This window comes from Pristiophorus japonicus, chromosome 16, assembly GCF_044704955.1.
Source record: "Pristiophorus japonicus isolate sPriJap1 chromosome 16, sPriJap1.hap1, whole genome shotgun sequence".
Taxonomy (NCBI): Eukaryota; Metazoa; Chordata; class Chondrichthyes; family Pristiophoridae; genus Pristiophorus; species Pristiophorus japonicus.
The window spans coordinates 21,352,480-21,376,093 of NC_091992.1; the positions used below are offsets into that span (position 1 = coordinate 21,352,480).

Consider the following 23,614-nt stretch of genomic DNA (forward strand, 5'->3'; position numbering starts at 1 on the left):
GATGTTCCGAATGTGGCCCTCATCCTGATGGCCACCTTTGTGTGCGGCTGCATCAAGCTGTGCACAGATCCTCAGTACGCAAACACCAAGTGTCACTACGTGCTGAGGTTCTACCTGTCCCCGGTGTTGCAAAGGATGGGTCTGGCCATGCTGCCGCGAAACGACCCCACCAGTTGGACCATGCCTGTCCACCTGTCCTTCGTGGAAAAGTTTTTCAGAAAAAAAACCCTTTGAGCACAAGGCCATAAAACAGTGGTCGGCACGTAAGGTCCTGGACACCCTACGATAGAAGGAGGGTGGACCCTGTCGGGTGGTTCCCCGAGCAGACTGTCGAACTCGTTTGGCAGAACGTCTTATCGCCAGAGCTTTCACACAAGCACCAAGACGTAGCTTGGTTGGCGGTGAGGAGGGCCCTACCCGTCAGATCCTTCATGCACAGCCAGGGTTTCAGAGACACGGCACTCTGCCCCCGAGTTGGCTGTGGTGCGGACGAGACAGTCATCCATCTCCTTTGGGATTTCCCCTCTGCAAAGCAGGTCTGGAAGGAGATGCAGTGGTTGCTGTCGAGGTTCATCCCAAGCAGCTCCGTAACACAGGACTCTGTGCTCTACGGGCTGTTCCCGGGGACACACACCGAGACAGATATCATCTGCTACTGGAGAGCCATCAACTCGGTGAAAGTCGCACTTTGGTCTTGCCGAAACTTGCTGGTCTTCTAGAGTAAGGAGATGTCCACGTCTGCGTGTTGCACACTGGCGCAATCAAAGATCCAGGAGTACATGCTGAGGGACGCACTAAAAATTGGTGCAGTCGCCGCAAAGGCACGGTGGGGAAGGGCCACAGTTTAAGGCCCTTCCGCTACGGTAAACCCAGGGGCTGGAATCAGTATAAAACTCCCCTCGGGCTGTACTTGTAAACCTTTTGTATACATAGAGCACCATGATCTGAAAACACCTATGTAGTGCCATGTATAATGCAAGTTCTGTTTAGTAATGTACGTTGCAAAGAAATATAACTGTACTCTCACCCATTCCGTGTACCGTATAGTGCACATGTAACATAATTTGATGACTGTATTACACTGTATCCTGGATTGTACTGAACTGTACCTCGAAATGTAAAGCAAGCAAATGTATTGAACGGAACTGCCGTCAGCATCCAAATGTATTGTATGGAATTGCTGACCGCATCCAAATGTACTGAACTGCCTTCCAATGTATCGTGCAAATTTTTATATGAATAAAGTATATTTTGAATTTAAAAAAAATACCTTGAAGGATTTTATATTGAGAAGCCTCTAATGTACTTGCGGCAGTGCATGAGTAAATTGACAGGTCTGTACAGGAGTGATATATGTGCACGTAGTTGAATTCTTCTCATTCTTTTCATTCAGCAGCCATTTATGTAATCATCTGCAGAAGTACAGTTTGCAATTCATTTCTGTCTCTTAAAATGAATTTCCACAGCTGTCCACAGCTGTCGTGGAACATCCATAGCTATGTGGGATTTACCCTTTAACACCATAAGACTCACCCACCCAAAGCAAGACTGAAAATCTGGTTTCAAAGTTATTTTTCAAATACTGGTTTTGTCAGTAACAAGTGCCAGCTCAACTCAGCAAGAATACTTTAACCTCCGAGTCCAAAGGTTGTGCGTTCAAGCCCTTCTCCAGGACCTGAACATATAATCCAGGCTGACACTTCAGTAAGGAGGGAGAACTGCAGTGTCAGACGTACCATGTTTCAGTCGAGACATGAAACGGAGGCCATGTCTACCTGCTCAGGAGGACGTAAAAGATTCATAGCACTTTTATGGGTAAGGTAGCTCTCCTGGTAACCTAGCCAACATTCATCCCTCAACCACTGCTACTAAATGCAGATTAGTTGGCCATTCATCTTACTGAACAATCAACATTGAAATGGATAAAGAAAGAAAGACTTACATTTATATAGTGCCTTTCCTGACCACCGGATGTCTCAACACGCTTTACAGCCAATTAAATACTTTTGGAGTGTAGTCACTGTTTTAATGTGGGAAACGCGGCAGCCAACTTGCGCACAGCAAGCTCCCACAAACAGCAATATGATAATGACCAAATAATCTCTTTTTGTTATGTTGATGGAGGGATAAATATTTGCCAGGACACTGGGGATAACTCCCCTGCTCTTCTTCAAAATAGTGCCATGGGATCCTTTACATCCACCTGAGAGAGCAGATGGGGCCTCGGTTTAAAGTCTCATCCGAAAAAGAGGTGAAATAAAAGGAATTGATGTTACTGGTTTAATATTGATGAACTATAGCTTTTGCATTGTGATGCTCAGTTAGATTAAAGTTCTGATCTTCATGTTTGAATACCTTTATGGCCTCGCCCCTCCCTATCTCTGTAACCTTCTTCAGTCTGACAAGCCTCGAAGAGTTCTGCGTTTGTCCAACTTTGGCCTCTTGTGCATCCTGAAATCCCTTTGCCCCACCATTGACCACCGTGGCCCTAAGCTCTGGAATTTCCTCCCTACACCGCTCCATCCCTCCACCTTTCAGGCCCTTCCTTAAAACCCACCTCTTTGACCAAGCTTTTAGTCACCCTTCTAATATCTCCCTCTTCGACAGTGTTGCATATTGCTTCATTACGCTTCTGTGAAGTCCCGTGGGATGTTCTTTCTCTGTTAAAGGCACTACATGAAAGATCGAGCAGGCTGGGGCTCTTTTCTATAGAAAAAAGACTGATGGAGGTCTTTAAAATTATGAAAGGGCAGAGGTAGAAGAGATATTTCCACTGTGGGGGAAACCAGAACTAGGGGCCATAAATATAAGATAGTCACTGGTAAATCCTACAGGGATTTCAGGAGAAACTTCTTTACCCAGAGTGGCTAGAATGTCGAAGTTGAGGAAACTCGCATAGATGCATTTAAGAGAAAGCTAGATAAATATATGAGGTAGAAAGGAATAGAAGGAGATGTTGATGGGGTGGGATGAAGAAGGTGGGAAGAGGGTTGATGGAGCATAAACACTGGCATGGATCTGTTGGGCCAAATGGCCTGTTTCAGTGCTGTAAATACTATGTACTGTTATGTATGTCATATATAAATGCAAGTGGTTGTTGTTGGCATTATTTGTTGCCATGTTGGCAGGCTTACTTCATGGCTAGGCCAAAAACAAGCAGTGGTGGAACTCCAACTATGCCACAGTCGTGGAACTTCTACAGTGCTGTAGATGCTGCATCGCTGCTGTATTATGAAAGTTGTTATCCAGCTTGCAGCATATTTCTGTGGCTTTAATTCTCGTTTTTAATTTATAATATAATGCCATTTTGAGTGGGCGACCTACTGACATCATTGCGATTTCCCTGAAGAGATCACTGTATTCTCCATTTATTAAATTTATCTTGCAACATAATTTATCAGGATCAAACACCCAGTTAGATGAGATAATAACTGTCGGAGAAATGAAAGCCATCAGGTCTTGTTAACATGATTGCATCGCTTTAGGAGCCAACCTCCCCTGGAGAAGAAAGAGAAAAGTTATTTTTCCTCAGATGGTCATGATCGATTAGGGAGCCAAATCGGCTTCAGTTCAGTTGTTGTCTTCATTTGTTAGCTTGGCATGGACTTGTATCCTCTCAGTCCTGACTGAAGGCAGAGATACCCCATGCCGGCTTTGTTTGTTAGATACATCAGCACCAATGCAAACCCTTCTAAACTGGCGCTAAAAATGACAGCCAGTAAGCTCCTATGAGGGGCTAGAAATTCAGCGGTTTTGCGACCGGGTTTTTGGTGCTATTTCACCTTTTTCGGCGAAAGCACGGTCAGCGGAAAATTTGGAGACATTTTGCGGCGGCAGTTTTCAGTGGCGCTAGGGAGACTCGAAATATCATTTTCACCAAAAATTTGGCTCACAGCGCACCCGTATTTAGGACGGAAAAAATGCCAGGGAAAAAGCTGCGTTGCAGCCCTTGGAGCAGCAGTAAGTATGAAGACCTGAAAAAAAGGTCAGTTAAAGTTTTTATTTTTTTAATTCTGCAGCGATTCACTAGATAAGTGTCTTGTAAATGTTTTTTTTTCCAATTTATTTTTAGGTGTTCTTCTGCCCTCCCTAGGCCCAACTCGCAGCGGTATCGGCCTCGGACTAAAGTTGGCGAGGATCGCAGTTTGCGCCGCGAATCCTCATGCGACGATCGCGGTTTGCGCCGCGAATCCTCGTGCGACGATTTTTAACCGCTGCACAAATTAAACCTTGAAGTTATGGCCTCATAGCGATAGCGTTGCGATAACGGTAATTTTGGCGAAAAAATACAGCTATCGCCAAGAACCAAATTTCTAGCCCATTATGTTTGCAGATGTTGATGTAAGCAATCGCATTCCAGCATGCACTGTGCATCAGTTGTCTGCACAGAACTACCTGATCATACAGGTCAGTTCACCACATTAAACATCGGTTTTGTCATTTTTTCACATGAAATGACAACAGCTGCTACCAAAACACATGTTATTAGTGCAACGAAAAACCTAGAAAGACAGTATCCCCCTCTTCAGGCTTCCTTAATTCAAAACAATCTGCTCAGAACACATTTGAATTAACGACTCATGTTCTCTGAATGACACTTACCTCCTGCAACAATGCACCAATTTAATTGAACAACTGCAATCAGTCACTTTGCTGTTTTTTCTCTGTCCTTGATTAACAACCTAGCACACATTGAACTTTACAACCAGCTCGTGAGTAACATTTCCATCGAGTGGGGCAGGGGATTGATAAGTACTAAAGGAAACAGAAATTTCACACAAGGTGATCACTGATAGGCTGAGGAAGAAAGGTAGACAAGAAACCAGGCTCAGATGGGGACTCAAAGGGCTAATGATATTCGTAGCATCCTTATCATCATTTTTACATAATCATTAGAAACAGGAGTAATACCTGAAGATTGAAAAGTAGCTAACCCAACACCAATCTTTAAAAAGGGCACAGGGATGACTTAAGAAAATAAAGGCCAGTGAGCCTCACATGTGTTGTGGGTGAAAGAGAGCATATTGTAACACTTCAGCAGGTTACGGTACGGGAAAATGAAGCATAGATTCTACAAGGAAAGAATGGATCTTCTTGACAATGGAAATTCTGTGGATGTGATATATTTAGATTTCAGCAAGACTTTTAATATTGGGGCACACTAGTACATAAGCTCGGTAGGCATGGAATAGAAGGCAAGCTTCTGCACTGGATGGAAAATTGTCCAACCAAAGAAAGCAAAGGGTGATAGTGAATGAAGCTCAGTTGACCTGGCAAGATGCACAATGATCAGTCCTGGAAACATTGCTATTTACAGTGTAAGATATCAAAGCTGGAAATAGAAACAAAGACATCTCTGTTTGAGGTTTACATCAAAATGAGGGTGGGAGAGAGTGGTCCAATAGAGAAATGGCAAAACAAATACAATGGGATCTGGATTGGGAAGGTGGCCTGATAAGTGGCAAGTGACTGATGTCAGGAAGGTTACAAAGGTGATCAATACGTGGAATGGATTTGGGAGTTGTATTATAGAGGTGAAGACCCTTGAATTGTTTAGGAAACAGCTGCATTCTGGGATGCGGAGGGAGGTCGGGTCTTTTCAAAATAATAGCATTCCTGATTCATATCTATCTTGTAAAATTGGGAATCCAACTTTGCTCAATTCAAACTCTTGAGATTCAGATGTGCTTTTCCCTTTAAGAAAATAGGCGAGCACATGAGGAATAAAACAATCCGCCTGTTCTACTGCAATTCAGAGGATTCCACCATTGTGACTGCAGTAGATTAACTTTTATTGTGTCAACACAATTGTCTGGTGTTTGCCAGATCACAGCTCTCCAATTCCGCCTATTTGTACAAGTGATTCCCATTTAACAGATTCAATGACTCAGTGCACTCTGCCATGGAATGCTGGGTTGTCAGCCATGCTACCTTTGTTTAACTATCTGATGATAGATGCACAACAGCAGCTGGGAAGGACTCTCATTGTAAATTGTCTTCTTCCTGTTTGGAAAAATGCTCCCGCTCTCCCTGATGACACAGATGAGCTCAGGGCAAATCTGACGCTTAAGACTGCCCTAAGCAGTCACATTTACTTCAAGCAGCAGAGTGAGCAAAACACAGCAATAACTGCAGTTCCTCCATGTTAGCTGAAAACCAGCATTATGCAAAATGATCCCCAGTATTATTGAGTCTTAAAGATAAAAATTTCTCAACATTTTATTGTGTAAATCTGCTGGGGAAGGGGAGAAACAGAAATATCTGTCCTCAATAATATCAAGTAAAATGCCCATTTTTTCCGTATGCCAAGTGAAAAGGGATCACAACCAATGTTCCTTTTAAGCTGCACGGCCGTGCAGCGATCTGGAGGTCCCGTGCAGCCAGCTCAACGGCGTTCTAAGGGCAAAAAACACACATGCACAGTAATTTGAATGGGCCGCGCACCAAAGAAAAATTAGCGGGAACATTAATCACAACTGTCCACCACCTTAACAAAACACCGGAGGCGACAGCCACTGACATTGTCCACTGGTGACTTCAATTCATGACAGCTTCAACAAAACATTCCACACTGAAGATATTACCTGCACTAAGTAGAACATTCCGGGCCGTCGGATGCCACAAAATAATCCCGACCCTCTTCGAGTGTCCTTCTAAGACAACAATGGGGTCCGTTATAGACCGGACTCCTACGTGGTCTGGGATCTGCCAAACCTGTGAGAAGGTGAACACAAAAAAGGACTAATTAGAAATACTTCACTGACGAGTATCAATGAGCTGGACAAACTGGTGAACTTGACTGCAGTTAACCAAAAACGAGTCTCAGTGATCACTCAACGACTAACCATATAACCAAATAACTTAAGAGTTTTACAATTTACTTTTTTGATATCACACAGAAAACCAGAATTCTATCACACTTCAGTAACTGCGAGGACATATTGGTGGGTAATAATTTATCAAAACCTTTAAAAGAAATTACCTGAGAAAAATTACACAGAAAGTTTGTTCTTTCACTTATATTTAGCATACATCATTTTCAGCCGAGCCGTTTGAAACACCTTCATCTTGTGAAAATACTGCCGAAGTGTTTCAGAATCGTGTTTGTTAAGCGACAGCAGTGGTTTCTGCAGTGTCACTGAACCATCAGTTCTTTCACAAGATAAATATAAATAAAGATGATGATTTGACCTAAATTAGCTCAATCATCTTGAAAACCAACGGTGCCCTTCTCCCAGTATCGAGACTTAGGCTGTATCTACACAACTGTAGTGTGTGTGTGTGTGTGTGAAAAGGTTTGGATCTCCAGGTCAGAGCCTGATTTGACTGAAGTGAAGTGGAGAGAGGCTCCCACCCTCAGAGTTAGGTCAGGCCCTAACTCTGGATTTATACTCCATCTTTAGTATTGATGTGAGGGCACCAATACTGCAATTGTAATGTAGCTGCAGCCTTAAATGACACAGGTTTTGTCTCCACTACCTAATCAGAAGTTCACTCCATGTGTTGGCCAATCATAATGTGTTGCATTTCCAAACATGTTTCTTAAATTTGCTTTTGCCCAGTTTGAATCATGCCCTGTCTGCCCAATGATCAATTATCTGCTGCGATAAAGCTTATAAAAATAAAACATGGAATGAATGACGGCAATTTGGCCAGTTAAGCCCATTCACTCCACAGTCCAAGTACAATCTACTCTATCATTCATTTATCCCAATTAATTAATCTCCTGGGAGAAGGTTCTGTTTAAACGTTTCCTGATCACCAAAAATATTCAAATTAAATTCCAGGATTTTCATCCATCCTTCATCTCCACTATGTAATCCTGGTCTGCTATCTTCAACAGGGAACACTGCCATCTTTCGGATGATACGTTAAACCGAGGCCACGTCTGCCCTCTCAGGTGGATGTAAAAGATCCCAGGGCACTATTTCGAAGAAGAGCAGGGGAGTTATCCCCGGTGTCCTGGCCAATATTTATCCCTCAATCAACAAAACAAAAAGAGATTATCTAGTCATTATCACATTGCTGTTTGTGGGAGCTTGCTGTGCGCAAATTGGCTGCCGCGTTTCCCACCTTACAACAGTGACTACATTCCAAAAGTAGTTTATTGGCTGCAAAGCGCTTTGAGAAATCCGGTGGTCATGAAAGGCACTATATAAATGTAAGTCTTTCTTTCTGACCTCAGTAGCACAGAAATAAGTGTCCTGTGGATTATTTAATAATCACAGTCACAATCTATACCTATTCTGAAATCTTCCACTCCTGTTCCCAGTCAAGCATCTAGCCAACTCCTTTTTTGAGGAGTTAAGTGATACGGCACCAATGTTTCGGTTTACAGTCTGCTCGATATGTTCACGATTCTGTGGGAAAACTATTCCTTCAAAAATATAATCTCACATCAGGCTTTTAAAAATGTTAAACCTGTGTCCTTCAGTTCTGCTCTCTCAGTCAGTCAAATCACCTACATAAATCTATAACATAAATACTTCTCAGCATCTTGTACCTGGATTATTTGTCATCTTTTCCCTAGTGAAAACTAGCTCTGCAAGTCTCTTCTCATCTTTAACTTTTTTGAACCACTCCAGTGCATCAATATCTATTTGAAAGTCGGGCGCCCAAAAGGATGCACACAATATTGCAATTGTGGTCTCAGCAGTGATGTATACAAAGTTGGAATAACTTCCTTTGATCTTTAATTTAATGCTATTTGACTTGTTTTGTTCATAATATCCTGGTATTGATTGGAAGCTTTTAGTGAATGATCGGTAATCACATCCTTCCCCACTAACACACATCCGTTCATTGTGTGCATTTTCTGTTTCTTGTTTCACTCGACATTATCTTACACTTAGCTATAGTAAATCCATCTGCCATTCCGTAGCCTATGTGCTTAATTGATCCAGATCTCTCTAGCCCTGTTATCTCCCTTATATTTGACAATTGATGTTATTAGCCGATTTTATAATGGTACAAGAGATGCTCTCAAAAGAAATTTATGAATACAGGTTGAACCTCCCTTATCCAGGACTCCCTTATCCGGCACCACCCCTTGTCCTGCTCCGACATGAACAAATTGAAGTCCTTCCTCGCTGTCAACTCCCGCAATCGCTGGCCAGCCCCTGCGATCCACTACCCCCCTCCCCACCCTTCCCCTACACTACCTCTCTGCCGTACTCCCAGCCCCAAGCCAGCCAGCCCCGATATCTCATTGCTCAGTACTCATTGCTAGAGCCATCCAATTTACTTTAAATCTATGCCCCTGGTTATTGACCTCTCTGCTACAGGAAATAGCTCCTTCCTATCCACCTTATACCTTTTGTCATTTAAGCTCCCCTGCCTTCCACCCTATCACAGACCTTCCCTTGTGTTCCTTCCTCCCCTCGCCCACTTGCTTAAAACCTGTTGTATCTCTAACTTCTTCCAGTTCTGACGAAAAGTCATCAACCTGAAATATTGACATGACCTTCTCTCATCCGGCAAAATCCCTTATCCGGCACAGGCCAGGATAAGAGAGATTCAACCTGAAGTAGGAATAGCGGCAAGCCCAGAGCACATCCCTGCCAAACAGAGCTTTTCCTGTTCATAGTCACTTTTACCATTGAGCTGGATTGTAATCCAGATCCATACTTTGCCATTGATTTCACTCCTTAAAGCCTCACATCTGGAACTTTATTAAATAATCTCCTGAAAATCCAAGTATATATTCGCTGAATAGCCCCAATCTAACAGCATGGCATCTCTTCAAAGAATTCCATTAGATCAGTGAGGAATTACTTATTTAAAAGCGAAATACTGCGGATGCTGGAAATTTGAAATTAAAACAGAAAAATCTGGAAAAATGCAGCGGGTCAGGCAACATCTGTGCAGCAAGAAATAGAGTTAATGTTTCAGGTCGGTAATCTTTTGTCAGAACTGGAAGAAGCCAGCAATATAACAGGTTTAAAGCAAATGCAGGGAAAGGGTGGGTATGGGAGGGGGAGGGGAGGAAAGAACAAAAGGGAAGGTCTGTGATGGGGTGGAAGGCAGGGCAGATTAAATGACAAAAGGTATATAGTGGATAGGAAGGAGCTATTTCTTGTAGCAGAGAGGTCAATAACCGAGGGCATAGATTTAACGTAATTGGTAGAAGGGTTAGAGGGGAGTTGAGGAGAACTTTTTTCACTCAGAGGTCTGTGGGAGGCCTGGAACTCACCGCCTGAAAAGGCGGTAGAGGCAGAAATCCTCCGCATTTCAAAATACTTGGATATGCACTTGAGGTGCCATAACCTACAGGGCTCTGGACCAAGAGCTAGAAAGTGGGATTAGGCTGGGTAGCTCTTTTTCGGTCAGCTTGGACACGATGAACCTTCTGTAGCCTCACACAGCTTCTCTCTGGATTGTGACAGGGCCCAACTCCAGATTTATACTGCAATATAGCATCACTCCTATGTTTCACATCGACACTAAACTTACAGTATAAATGTACCCATACAAACTTCCTTCCAAGCCCACTCAATGGAGATGTGCACTCTTCCTTCATCCCAGCAATCCATCCTCCCAGCAACAGCATACCCTCCAACTCTCCAGGAGCAGAAACATTTTTTTTTTCTTTTTGCGGATATCTGCCTTGCTGGTTACCTCTTCCTGTTAATTATCCCCAACTGCCGTTTGCAGAGCTCCCATTCCCGTTCGTTGCCCTGCATTCTTTTAAAATATTTATTTACAGTCACGGTTAGTTTTAACCCCCTTATTTAGCTGTTGCATTCTAAGCTCTTAATAGTTGCTTATGTTCCTTGGTGGTTTTGTTGCACCATAAAATGGTCTGTGGTTTCTCTTCCATTATTCTAATCCCGCTCCCTACTTAATCCTTTCTGATGCTCTACTGAAGTGAGCTCTAAAGATTTCAGCCTTTGATGGAACATCAAATCTAGTTGGAATGATCAGAGCGGCCCAAATGCTCAGCCACCTCCAGGTTACAAATCAGTGCTTGTGAAGAAAGAGAATAAAAGTATGTTGCATTAACATAACGCCTAATGGGATAGAATCCAAAACGCTTCATGTACAATTAATTGTTTGAAGTGCAATTGTTGTTCTTGCACAAGGCAATGTAAAACTTTGTGCTTCACATATCGTGTTAAGAAAAGGCTTGTACTTTCAACACTCTCCCTTCTGGTTGTCTCTGATCTGGCCAATTTACCTCCAAGACACCGAAATTACCGATTACGACATCAAAAAAAGACTTGCTGCTGTTGGAAAAGGACTGCATTTTCTCCGAATAACTCTATGGATGATAAAAGATCCTTAATGGATATTGCCCAAGCCTTTTATTTATTCGTTCATGGGATGTGGGCGTCACTGGCAAGGCCAGCATTTATTGCCCATCCTCAATTGCCCTTGAACAACTGAGTGGCTCGCTGGGCCATTTCAGAGGGGCAGTTAAGAGTCAACCATATTGCTGTGGGTCTGGTGTTGCATATAGGCCAGACCAGGTGGGGATGGCAGATTTCCTTCCCTAAAAGAACATTAGTGAACCAGATGGGTTTTTAATGGCAATCCGGTAGTTTCATGAACAGCATTACTGATACTAGCCTTTTAAAAAAAATTCCAGACTTATTTAATTGAATTTAAATTCCCCAGCTGCAATTTGAACTCATATCCCTGGATCATTAGTCCAGGCCTTCCTAGTCCAGTAACATAACCACTGCGCTACCATTCCCTTAGCTCATGTTAAGAATTGCTCTAATATTCCCCAAATCACAATAAATGAAAAGTGTGAAGGATTGGTACCATCTACTTTTAATTCCGTCATTTAATTTAAATTAAGCACTAAATTCACACTTCACTTTGTTATTTCTGTTGCTCAATTCAAATGACTGGATAATCCAAACTCTCCCATGCAAAAAAATTATTAAATTATAAGGAGTAGAATATAATGGTTTTCATTTTACTTTTCTTCTTGCAGTTCAAAGAACACAATAGACATGTGACTGCGCACACAGTTAACTAGTTATTGTGCTGTCAATGCTAATTATAAATATGCAATACCCAACATGTGATTAGAGTTTTGTATAAAATGGGCCTTTATTTAATAGAGACAATTACTCTGTGCATCAGTCTGTACAAAGTGATAAGACAATCTCTGTAAAGGGAAGGAGCTAATGAAATGGCTTTTGAAATATTTGCAGCATCTCTAAAATGAGGGGAGAACAAAGGATGAATTGTATGAAATGACCTGTCTTAAACCAATTACGCTCGATATAGCTCTGTTTATTTGGACTGTATCTTGTCTACAGTTCATATGACTGACCCAAATAATTGCATTTCTTTGATGTCCAACATGAAGTAAACATTGAGTAAAATGAAGTCCATTTTGTGAAGGGTTATCAACAAAACACACCCCTCCTTAAAATATCTATGACTCAATTAAGCCGCTGGTGGAACCTATTTATTTCACAATTAGGGCCAGGCTATTCAAAAGGTATCTCTGCAGATTTACAACAACAAATGTTGCCCGTTAAGCGAATAGAGTGCTGGAAAACAGACAAAATAGCTCGCTTCATAATTTTAAGAGCTCCAAATCCCAGCGACCTTTTGTCTACGGAAGCTCCTTGCTTTTCTTTGGATTTTATTCTTTGTATTCATCTGAAAGATTGGGATGTTTAGTTCCATGCTCTTCAATAGCCCGTTCTAGGTCACAACGTCTTTTGGATGAGACGTTAAACCAAGGCCCCGTCTGCTTTCTCAGGTGGACGTAAAAGATCCCATGGCACTATTTCAAAGAGCAGGGGAGTTATCCCCGGTGTCCTGACCAATATTGATCCCTCAACTAACATAACAAAAAACAGATTATCTGGTCGTTATCACAATGCTGTTTGTGGGAGCTTGCTGTGCGCAAATTGGCTGCCATGTATACCACATTACAACAGTGACTTCACTTCAAAAGTACTTCATTGGTTGCATAGCGCTTTGAGATGTCTGGTGGTCATGAAAGACACTATATAAATGCATCTTTCTTTCTTTAACTATTAAAAGCTTGGTGGCATGGTAGTGTTTTAGTGTTTTAAAGTGAGATTCCATGCTGTTTCTATACAGACTTGGTTATTTTACCTAAAGCTTAAGTGGAAGTACTAAACTAAAGGCGGGAAAACTATCAGGCAAGTCACCGCAATCCAGTGTTACACGCCACTCGGTAACTGGAATAAGAAATTTGCCATCCAATATAAAAGTTTGTTTGGTTTTCTCCGACTGGTAAGAACCACAACACCGACTGGGGGCCTAATCTGAGCCAAAACTTCAATGTGACAAATGAGGTTGGGCCTTCTCTTGCATCTTTTAGCCACTGCTTGCAAACATTTGACACAGGACCTGGGAGGAAGACAATCTGGCAAGCTGCTCAACGAGGGAATGTTGCATGGGACAAATATACCAAAATAACAAGGAGATGGAATGACATGGAATAGCGAAAAACTATTCTAAATGGGAGTTGCAGTTCAGTCATAGAATGTATGAGAATTGGAATCAAAAGCACTGTTGGTTTAACTGTAAATACCAGTGAAACTAGGTCTCAATCTAGCTCCAGCTTTTATCATACTTGCCCACAAATGAGCAGATTATGGTAAACCAAATGATAGTTAACTTTTGGAACTCAGTCCCCACTAATATTGTTCCTCATCACTGTAGATGAAAGGGTTATAAAATGGTTGCCGTTAGTCATGACTAGTTTATTTTGCATTTGCATATGATTTTTATTTCATTGTATAATTTATTCTGTATTTATACTCTGCATTTAATCAGAGCTACATTACATTTTGTTCGAACAATTATCTTGAGGGTACAGGCCGACAGGGCTTCAACACAAACCATCTAACTCTCAGCAGCTCTGAGCTGCTCTGCAAGATTTTAAGTAAAAGAAATGGATGGAAAAAAGAGGCAGATCAGTGACAGAAGATTGCCACACACAGCAGAGGGCAGGGCAGAGCCAAGCTACAGGCTATAGCGTGAATACTCTCAATTGGTATTTTCAATTACAAAGCCTGTTTCATGATTAAATAACAGATTTGAAGAATATCCATTACAAGATCACAAGATAATTAAAGATATAAGAAAGGCAATTCAACCCATTTTATTTCATCCATCTCGAAAGATGCTCAAATCCTACCCATTATAACATTCACTGCATGTTCCAGAAGTCCCCTCCATGTAATGGATGTTGCTCACGCTCCCCATCCCTATTTGAAATCTTGGGGCTTGAATTTTGCTGCCAACTTTGAATGAATGGCACTAGCCATCCATTATTCTTGCCCACAGACTTTCTCTGCCACTGGAACTTGCAGTTACTGGAAATCAAAAACATTGCAGCGCCCTCTACAGGGGATCTGCAACCTGTGTGAACAGGGAAAGCAACTGTTCATCTCCTTAACCATCAGATTGTAGAATCCTTACTGAGGCACGCAGAATCTAAACCAGGAAGTGTAAGTTAGAATAGTTAATTTAATGCCAAATCATGTATATAAAGCAAAATAAAGAGAGGGAAATAAAATATGGGATCAAGAGAAAGAGATAAGAGAGACAGAAAGTAAAAAAAAAATTTTATTTACATTTTTTATAATCTCCAATAATAAGTAAAATCTGAAGGAATAAGACTCCATGCTTGTAAAAGTTAATTTTCAGTGCCAGAGAGGTTGTTTGACAGTAATTAAGACTTAACCCGCCATTAAAAATTCACTTACACTTGCATGGACAATCCTTCACTTTTTCTGCCGTGTTTAGTGGGTATCTATCATGTAAGTACTGTAACTTCACCCCCTTCCATGCATTTGAATGTCGAGTCTCTCGGTGAGACACCGGTATAGCGCAGCTTCTGCAGGAACAAGGCAACTTGGACAGCAACTTCCTGATTTCTGTGTTTAACAGCGCATGTGCGATCTCCAGAAGTTGCTGTCCGATTTACCCTATAATAACGGTGAGCACCGATAGTCTCCCCGTTATTCTTACCGCAAAATCCGGGCCATTGTCCTTATTTATTGAAAGAGAAGAAAACCAAGTGTTGTCATTACAGGTTGAACCTCCCTTATCCAGAACTCCCTTATCCGGAACCACCCCTCGTCCACAACCATTGCCACCAGGTGGCGCATGCGCAGAACTCCGACATGAACAAACTGAAGTCCTTCCTCGCTGCAACTCCCGCAATCGCTGGCCTGACCCCGCGATCCACAGCCCCAGCCCCCCGCCCCCCGCCGCCATGATCTCTCTGCTGCACTCCCAGCCCCAATATTCCCTTGCTCAGTACCTGTACCATCCAATTTAACGTGACCACCCCTCGTCCGGAAAAATCCCTTATCCAGAACAGGCCAGGTCCCGAGGGTTCCGGATAAGAGAGGTTCAACCTGTACTAGGCAGTTATTTTACCACATGAAGCATAAGGGTTATGTACAAGCAAAATTCAAATAAAGGGAGGAACCTTATGATGGAGTACCAATTGTTGAAGCACCCTGGGTTACTATGTTTTTTTTTTCCTGAAAAGGCATTTAACAAACTCATGTTTGGGAGGGAAGGGGTGATGTTAGGTAAATTTATCATTCTCATGGTATTATCCGCATGTAGTGTGCTATAACATAATTTATAATATTGTTCACAGCCTTTATGACATATTTGACTCTGAGACGAGCTTCCGACCACATATCTGTTCCCTCACCAAGACTACCTACATCCAACTCCGTAACATTGCCCGACTCCACCAATCTCAGCTCATCTGCTGCTGAAACCCACATTCACGCTTTTCTTACCTCTGGACTTGACTATTTCAACACTCTCCTCGCCAGCTTTCCACCTTCCACCCTACATAAACTTGAGCTCATCCAAAACTCTGCTGCCCATAACCTAACTCACACCAGGTCCCATTCACCCATCACCCCGGTGCTCGGTCACCTACATTGGCTCCCGATCCGGCAACACTTCAATTTTTAAATTCTCATTCTTGTTTTCAAATCCCCCCGTGCCGTCACCCTCCAGCCTATCTCTGTGGCCTCCTCCAGCCCTACAAGCCTTCGAGATCTCTGTAGTCCTCCAATTCTGGTCTCTTGCGCATCCCTGATTTTCATCACTCCACCATTGTCAGCCGTGCCTTCCGCTGCCTAGGCCCTAAGCTCTGGAATTCTCACCATAAACCTCTCTGCCTCCCCAGTCCTTAAAACCTACCTCTTTATTCAAGCTTTTGGTCAGCTGTCCTAATATCTCATGTGGCTCGGTGTCAAATTCTGTTTGATAATGCTCCTGTGAAGCGCCTAGGGACGGTTCACTACATTAAAGGCACTATATAAAGGCAAGTTGTTGTTGTTTATGTAATCATACTGCTTTGCAAACAAATATGCAATGCTTCGCTAAGTCCTTTCTCATGAAGCAATAGTAAAACCTGCCTGCCACACTTTAATTAAAGAGACGTCAACATTTTGCGTATCATTTTACCAATCTTTGCAATCAGAGATGGCACCATGATGCCATTGCACCTACTCCCACACATGTACTTTTAAGTTTGAGTTTAACTTATCCTGCCAACTGATGCTGTGGCCTTGATGCACTTTCTACAGTGGGCCATTTGCCTGAAAATGCTCCAAAATGACAACATCAGCCCTTTAAACAGGTTTGCTGTCTGAAATCCTTTCCATAAATTTATAGGATTTAGACTAGAAATTCCCCGTTTCCTCATTGCATCCTAATTGATTTCTCATAGGCACGTTATTTAGTGGCAGAGCATGCACTGTGCGCCATAAGGTGATAACTTACCCGACACTTTAGACCACAGGAACCGTTATAATTAGTATAAAATGGACCAATGCCAGCACGGTGCAGCAAACCTCTTGCAGTCCGATACTTCATTCACAGTCGATTATTTCCAAGCTTTTCACTCACAAGCTGGTTAAACTGCCCATTTATAGTGCTGTGCACTTTTACCACCAGAAGACAAAGCAGCCCCAAAAATCTATATCTACCATCAGCTGTTGTGGCCATACCACTCTCCAGCTCCCCTCTCTCCCCCCTACAACGTTGTTCTCATATTTACTGGTACACTTTCTTCTGATCCTCTAATAGACTTGGAGTGGGAGAAAAGAAAGGATTTTTAAAAAGCATGCGTTTTGCTAGCCAGTGTCCATGCTTGACCTGAAGCCATGAGACTTCATGGGGTCCGGAGTCAATGTTGAGGACTCCCAGGGCCACTCCCTCCCGACTGTGTACTACTGATGAAAGAGTCTGGGATGTTGGCTGAAAGGTATGATTTTGTGAATATGTCAGGCTGTTGCTTGACTAGTCTTATTAACATCTGGGGACTTACGCCAAAAACAGCTGTCCCAATTTTGACGTAAATCCCCAGATGTTAATAAGGAGGACTTTGCAGGGTCGACTGGGCTGGGTGTGCAGTAATCCACGCATAGGCATCTTCCACCCCCTCAACTGGAGTTCAGGACTGGAATATTGGGTCCTTCATTGCGAAACATCTATGAACTCACGTGGAAGGAGGTCATCCTTGTTCGAGGGACTGCCTATGATGGGTAGCAAGGGTTTATACACAACGTTAAAACAAATACCATGCCAACTATTTCCCTCCCGCCTGCTCCGAGGTCCAGGCAGCTTTAGGAAGGACTGTTGCGGTACTTTATGTAAGGAGAGGGAGCACAATGACTTCGACCAGTCAGGCAAGCAGCAACCGTGCATTTTGACTGCCTCGTTATTGCTTTCAGCACCACCACTAGAAATAGCAAGAAAATGAAATCAGGAGTCACAGTTCAACAACAACAACAACTTGTACTTATATAGCGCCTTTAACATAGTGAAACGTCCCAAGGCGCTTCACAGGAGTATTACGAGATAAAAAATTTGAGACCGCATAAGGAGAAAATAGGGCAGGTGACCAAAAACTTGGTCAAAGAGGTATATTTTAAGGAACGTCTTGAAACATAGAAACATAGAAAATAGGAGCAGTCATAGGCCATTCAGCCCTTCGAGTCTGCACCGCCATTCAATATGATCATGGCTGATCCTCTAGCTCAACACCATATTCCAGCTTTTTCCCCATATCTCTTGATGCCTTTTGTTTCTCGAAATCTATCTATCTCCCTCTTAAATATATTCAGTGACTTGGCCTCCACAGCCTTCTGTGGTAGAGAATTCCACAGGTTCACCACCCTCTAAGTGAAAAAAATTCTCCTCATCTTGGTCCTAAATTTCCTACCCCGTATCCTGAGACTGTGACCCCTTGTTCTAGACTTCCCAGCCAGGGGAAACATCCTCCCCACATCCAGTCTATCCAACCCAGTCAGAATTTTATAAGTTTCAATGTGATCCCCTCTCATTCTTCTAAACTCTAGTGAATACAGGGCCAGTCGACCCAATCTCTCTTCATACGACAGTCCTGCCATCCCAGGAATCAGTCTGGTGAACCTTCGCTGCACTCCCTCTATGGCAAGTAAATCCTTTCTTAGGTAAGGAGACCAAAACTGCACACAATACTCCAGGTGCGGTCTCACCAAGGCCCTGTATAACTGTAGTAAGACATCCTCGCTCCTGTACTCAAATCCTCTCGCAATGAAGGAGGAAAAAGAGGTAGAGAGGCAGAGAGGTTTAGGCAGGGAGTTCCAGAGCTTGGGGGCCTAGGCAACAGAAGGCACGGCCACCAATGGTTGAGTGATTATAATCAGGGATGCTCAAGAGGGCAGAATTAGAGGAGCGCAGACATCTCGGGGGGGGTTGTGGAGCGAGGCCAGGGAGGGATTTGAAAACAAGAATGAGAATTTTGAAATCGAGGCGTTGCTTAACCGGAAGCCAATGTAGGTCAGCGAACACAGGGGTGATGGGTGAGCGGGACTTGGGTGCGAGTTAGGACACGGGCAGCCGAGTTTTGGATCACCTCTAGTTTACGTAGGGTAGAATGTGGGAGAAGAGTGGCACTCGTTCAGTTCTCATTTAAATAGGGTGTTTGATTGCTGACTGATCAGAACCAGTGATTTCCATCTGCCTTTAGCTCAATCCCTCCATTGAGACACTATCAGATGTACATGTGTCCCTTGTGGACAGTCAGCATGGTGAGTGCAGCTAGGAAGAGGCTGTGTAAAAATACCAAGAGGTGGGCGCCGGAGGGACTGGAGTGCATCATCACGCCCGGCAACCAAATTTTAATTTGATTTTATGTTTTAAAGTTTAATTTGTTTTAATTGCCGGGGTTTTTAGTGTCCCCCTCCCCTTTTATAGGGGGCACTTGTAAAATTTATGATTTTATTGCCCCAAAAAAAAAATCACAAAAAAACCCCCAAAAAAGGGCAGTTGAAAAATGTTTGGAGTGTCCCCCAGATCGGGGGGCACTTGATTTAATGTTTATTTTGTCTCCCTCAAAAGAGTTGTGTAAAAATACCAAGTGCACGTTAGAACGAGCAGACAACTAATTAATGCTCATTAAAGCAACACCATTCGCATTACTAGATTTAGAAATCAGGACAACAAACTGTCTCCAATTTATGTAAAGTTAGAAGTGAGATGTTCATTAAATGGAACATAACAAGATGCCAACAAGGAAAAAAAGATTAGATCACAGAAGAAAAATTCAAGCACAGAATAATTTGCTTTGATATTTAAATTACGTGGGAGCTTCAAGTAAAAAGCACGGTAACTTCAGAAAAGATTTTAATCGATTAAAATTTAGGTTCTGCTGAGGACTTTACTTTACGATTACAATAACTGTTTCATGATTAAATATTAGGATATCTTTTGAAGAATGGCTGAGAGATTAACACAGGCAATTATTGTTCGGATAAAATACCTCAGCTACCCAGTAAAAGCTGTGATTCAGAACAAGTCTCTTGAAAGATAAGTAGCAGATACTACACCTTCACAGGATCAGCAAACTTACAAAAAGATCCGGCTAAAGAAAGTGAGATGGGGACGATCAATTCTTACTGATGAAAACTCCGTCAAGCGGAAGAAAAGGAAAGCTCATTTAATCATTCGGTCAAACTTTCAACAAAACAGCACCAGAAAGTTTGCTTAAATGTTCTACTAAACACAGGCTCAATATAATTAGGATACAATGGCCCTGAATTCACGGCTCCTCCGGGTGTGTACGTGGGGTTCCCGCAAGTTACGGGTTTAAACATGTGAAGCGAATGCGCCTAAACCCGGAACTTGCGATCTGTTAAGAATCCTCTTGACAGATCTCATGCATCTGGAAGTAAAGGGCCTCCGCGGGCGGAGAGTTGGACTATTTGCCCAACTTCTGCCCAGAAAATGCCCGTGAAATTCTTATAACTGATAAAAACAGGCATAAGGCCTGCTTTTGTCAGCGTAAGATTTTTAAAGGACAGAATAAGACATGTTTTTCAATAATTTAAACATTTAAAATCCTATTAAATACGATAAGTTTATTTTTAGACCTTTAAATATATAAATTTATTTTCAAAAAGTAATTTTTTTGTTTTAAATCATTAATTAAATTCCATTTTGATTCATTTTAAATATGTGATGTTTAAAATATATATATTTTAAGTGCTTGGATGTTTTTGAGGGATCTCCATTCATACTTATGGTGAGTTCCGTATGTACAAAGTGGCGCAAATCGAGCAGCAACCTGTGGTAATTGGCAACTCACGGGGAATCTCTTCCTCACCACAGGTTGCTGGCTGATTTGCACATTAATAACAGCGTGCATTGTTCAGATACCGATATTTTTTCAGCAAAATCTGGCTCATAGATTAGATGCTTTGGAGAGGCTTGAACCATCAGTCTCCGACTCAAAGGTGACAGTGCTACTAACCGAGCCGAACGCAGTAAGGGGTGTGCTTTTTGGAGCCTGGGATTTAAGCAGATCATTGGGTGAAGTACAGGAGTCGTTATTCTACAGTTAGCTTTGCTTTGTCCAAAATAGAAGGGAATCGACATCCTGGTCCAGACAACGCAGTTTCGATCAACACAAACATTTACTAAGAGATTTGAAGAAAATACAAAAATGGGTTCCACCAAAATGAAGAAAAAAATAATTGAACCTATTCAAGGACATTTCCTTCATTGATAAAGTTTTTGCAAACCATTTAATTTCTGGAGTTAGGGTCATTGCAACATTTTTATCTGTCATGCCAGGCTGCCACAGTGATGCAAAGATACCCCTCCGGTGTGATTTACATCACCATAACATCTGCTTACAATGGAAAATCGGTTTCCCAAACACGTCTTTATGAAGACAGCAGCCTGGTAAATATGTGATACTTTTCACTTTTCTTGATTTAGCAGGAACGGAATAAGGCTCAAGCTCTTGCTAGGGATCGACAGCATGGAATTGCAGTACAGCATGTCCCGTTCTGTTCTCCCACCAAATGCAGCTTTAATATTGATATTCACCTTTGTGAAAGAAGCAGCTGCATCCTTTAACAGCTGGGGACTGTATATTTTCGGTGCACACGTGGAGCTGCCTTGTGTTTCACAGAATAAGGCTTTGCACTCAGTTTAGGTTGAAATTTATTTTGTGATGTTTGGATCATTGAAACAATAAATAGCACAATTTGCGATCACTTGCTCTTCTAATCATTTGGCACCATGTTCCATATTTTAGGTCTATGACAGGTACAAAAGATGATTATGGGCTTGTGGTATCATTAATACAGGTCGATCAGGGAGAAATCTAGAGATAATTATCGGAGAAAATGCCATGCACAATACATCATATAAAGCATTTTTTTTTGCAGTACAAGATTGGTTCCTGCAACACAGACTTCTGCTTTTAAAATCCATTTCCGTTTGTGTCCATTATACACTGAATGGTTATTAGGGTGAGTGAACAATCAGTTTCTTATAAGCAGGGGAGGGGAGAGGAGCAGAGGGGGATATCTGCTCAAACCGTCCCAACTCTTTCAGCTTATCAACACTGACTGTTCGGTTTATCTCTGTGGGTCAACAGTGAAGGTTTCCACAAAAATATATTATTTCAATAATAGAACGCTGTCAAGAAGAAACATTCTGTGGTTCAGCATGTTCTCTAGTTTTCAAAAATCAGTCCTGCACATGGATGTATTAGAAAGCACAAGCATTCAAAAATTCCAACGTGCAATTCGTTCACTCAATAAATGTTATTTTATTTGTTTCCAACCTGTGATGGGGGGGGGGGGTAGAAGAATGAACCAGTGGTGGGGGGTAGAAGAGTGAACAAGGGTGTTATGGAGGAGCAGTCCCTTTTGGAAAGTAGAGGAGAGGTAAAAATGAGTTTGGTGATGGGATATCGTTGGAGGTGCTGGAAATGGCAAAATGTATCAGTTGAATGTGGAGGCTGCTGGAATGGAAGGCCAGGACAAGAGATATCATATCGTGGTTCTGAATGGATAGGGAAGGAAAGAAGCATGGGAAATGAGACAGAATCGATCAAGGGCTCTGTCTACTATGAGGAGGAGAAAGGAGGACATTTCAAAAGCCCTGGTGGGAAATGTGGCATAATCAGAACAGATGCAATGGAGTCGGTGAAACTGGGACAAGCGAATGGAGTCCTTGCAGGTAATGGGGTGGGAAGATGTACAATCCAAGCCGTTGTGGGAGTCAGTGGGTTTGTAATAGTTGTCATTGAAAATCTCATCCCCAGATAGAGATTGAGAAGTCCAGGAAGGGAAGAGAAAAGCCAGAGATGGACCATGTAAAGTTGAGGAAGGGGTGGAAATTTGAACCAAAATGAAGATCAGTAAAAGAGATGGAAGTAGCACTGAAACAGTCATCAATATAAGGGAGAAAGGTCAAGAAGAGGGCCTGACTTGGACTGAAACAATGTGTTCAATACATCCTACAAAGAGATAGCTAGGAGTAAGGGAGTCCCGTAGCAAAAGCTTTTATCTGGAGAAAGTGAGTGGAGTTAAAGTTATTCACTTTGAGAATAAGTTCAATTTGGTGATCAATACCAGACTGGGGAGGGCGGTGATCGATACCAGGTTGAGAGGGTGGTGATCGATACCAGACTGGGGAGGGCGGTGATCAATACCAGGCCGAGAGGGTGGTGATCGATACCAGACTGGGGAGGGCGGTGATCGATACCAGGCCGAGAGGGTGGTGATCGATACCAGACTGGGGAGGGCGGTGATCAATACCAGGCCGAGAGGGTGGTGATCGATACCAGACTGGGGAGGGCGGTGATCAATACCAGGCCGAGAGGGTGGTGATCGATACCAGACTGGGGAGGGCGGTGATCAATACCAGGCCGAGAGGGTGGTGATCGATACCAGGCAGGGAGGGTAGTGATCAATACCAGGCCGAGAGGGTGGTGATCGATACCAGACTGGGGAGGGCGGTGATCGATACCAGACTGGGGAGGGCGGTGATCAATACCAGGCCGAGAGGGCGGTGATCAATACCAGGCAGGGAGGGTAGTGATCGATACCAGGCCGAGAGGGTGATGATTGATACCAGGCCGAGAGGGTGATGATTGATACCAGGCCGAGAGGGCGGTGATCAATACCAGGCCGAGAGGGCGGTGATTGATACCAGGCCGAGAGGGTGATGATTGATACCAGGTCGAGAGGGTGATGATCGATACCAGGCCGCGAGGGCGGTGATTGATACCAGGCCGAGAGGGTGGTGATTGATACCAGGCCGAGAGGGTGATGATTGATACCAGGCCGAG

The 23,614-nt window shown here is 42.8% G+C and overlaps 1 protein-coding gene across 4 annotated transcripts in view; it reads right to left on the reverse strand.

Annotated features, from left to right (window-relative positions):
- LOC139226378 (coronin-6-like) overlaps positions 1–23,614 on the reverse strand; it is a 284,392-nt gene that overhangs the window by 47,663 nt on the left and 213,115 nt on the right. For all 4 annotated transcript variants that reach the window (XM_070857100.1, XM_070857102.1, XM_070857101.1 and 1 more), the window contains one exon: positions 6,585–6,714. In XM_070857100.1, coding sequence (XP_070713201.1) covers positions 6,585–6,714 — 130 coding nt within the window. The remainder of the gene's footprint in view (positions 1–6,584; positions 6,715–23,614) is intronic.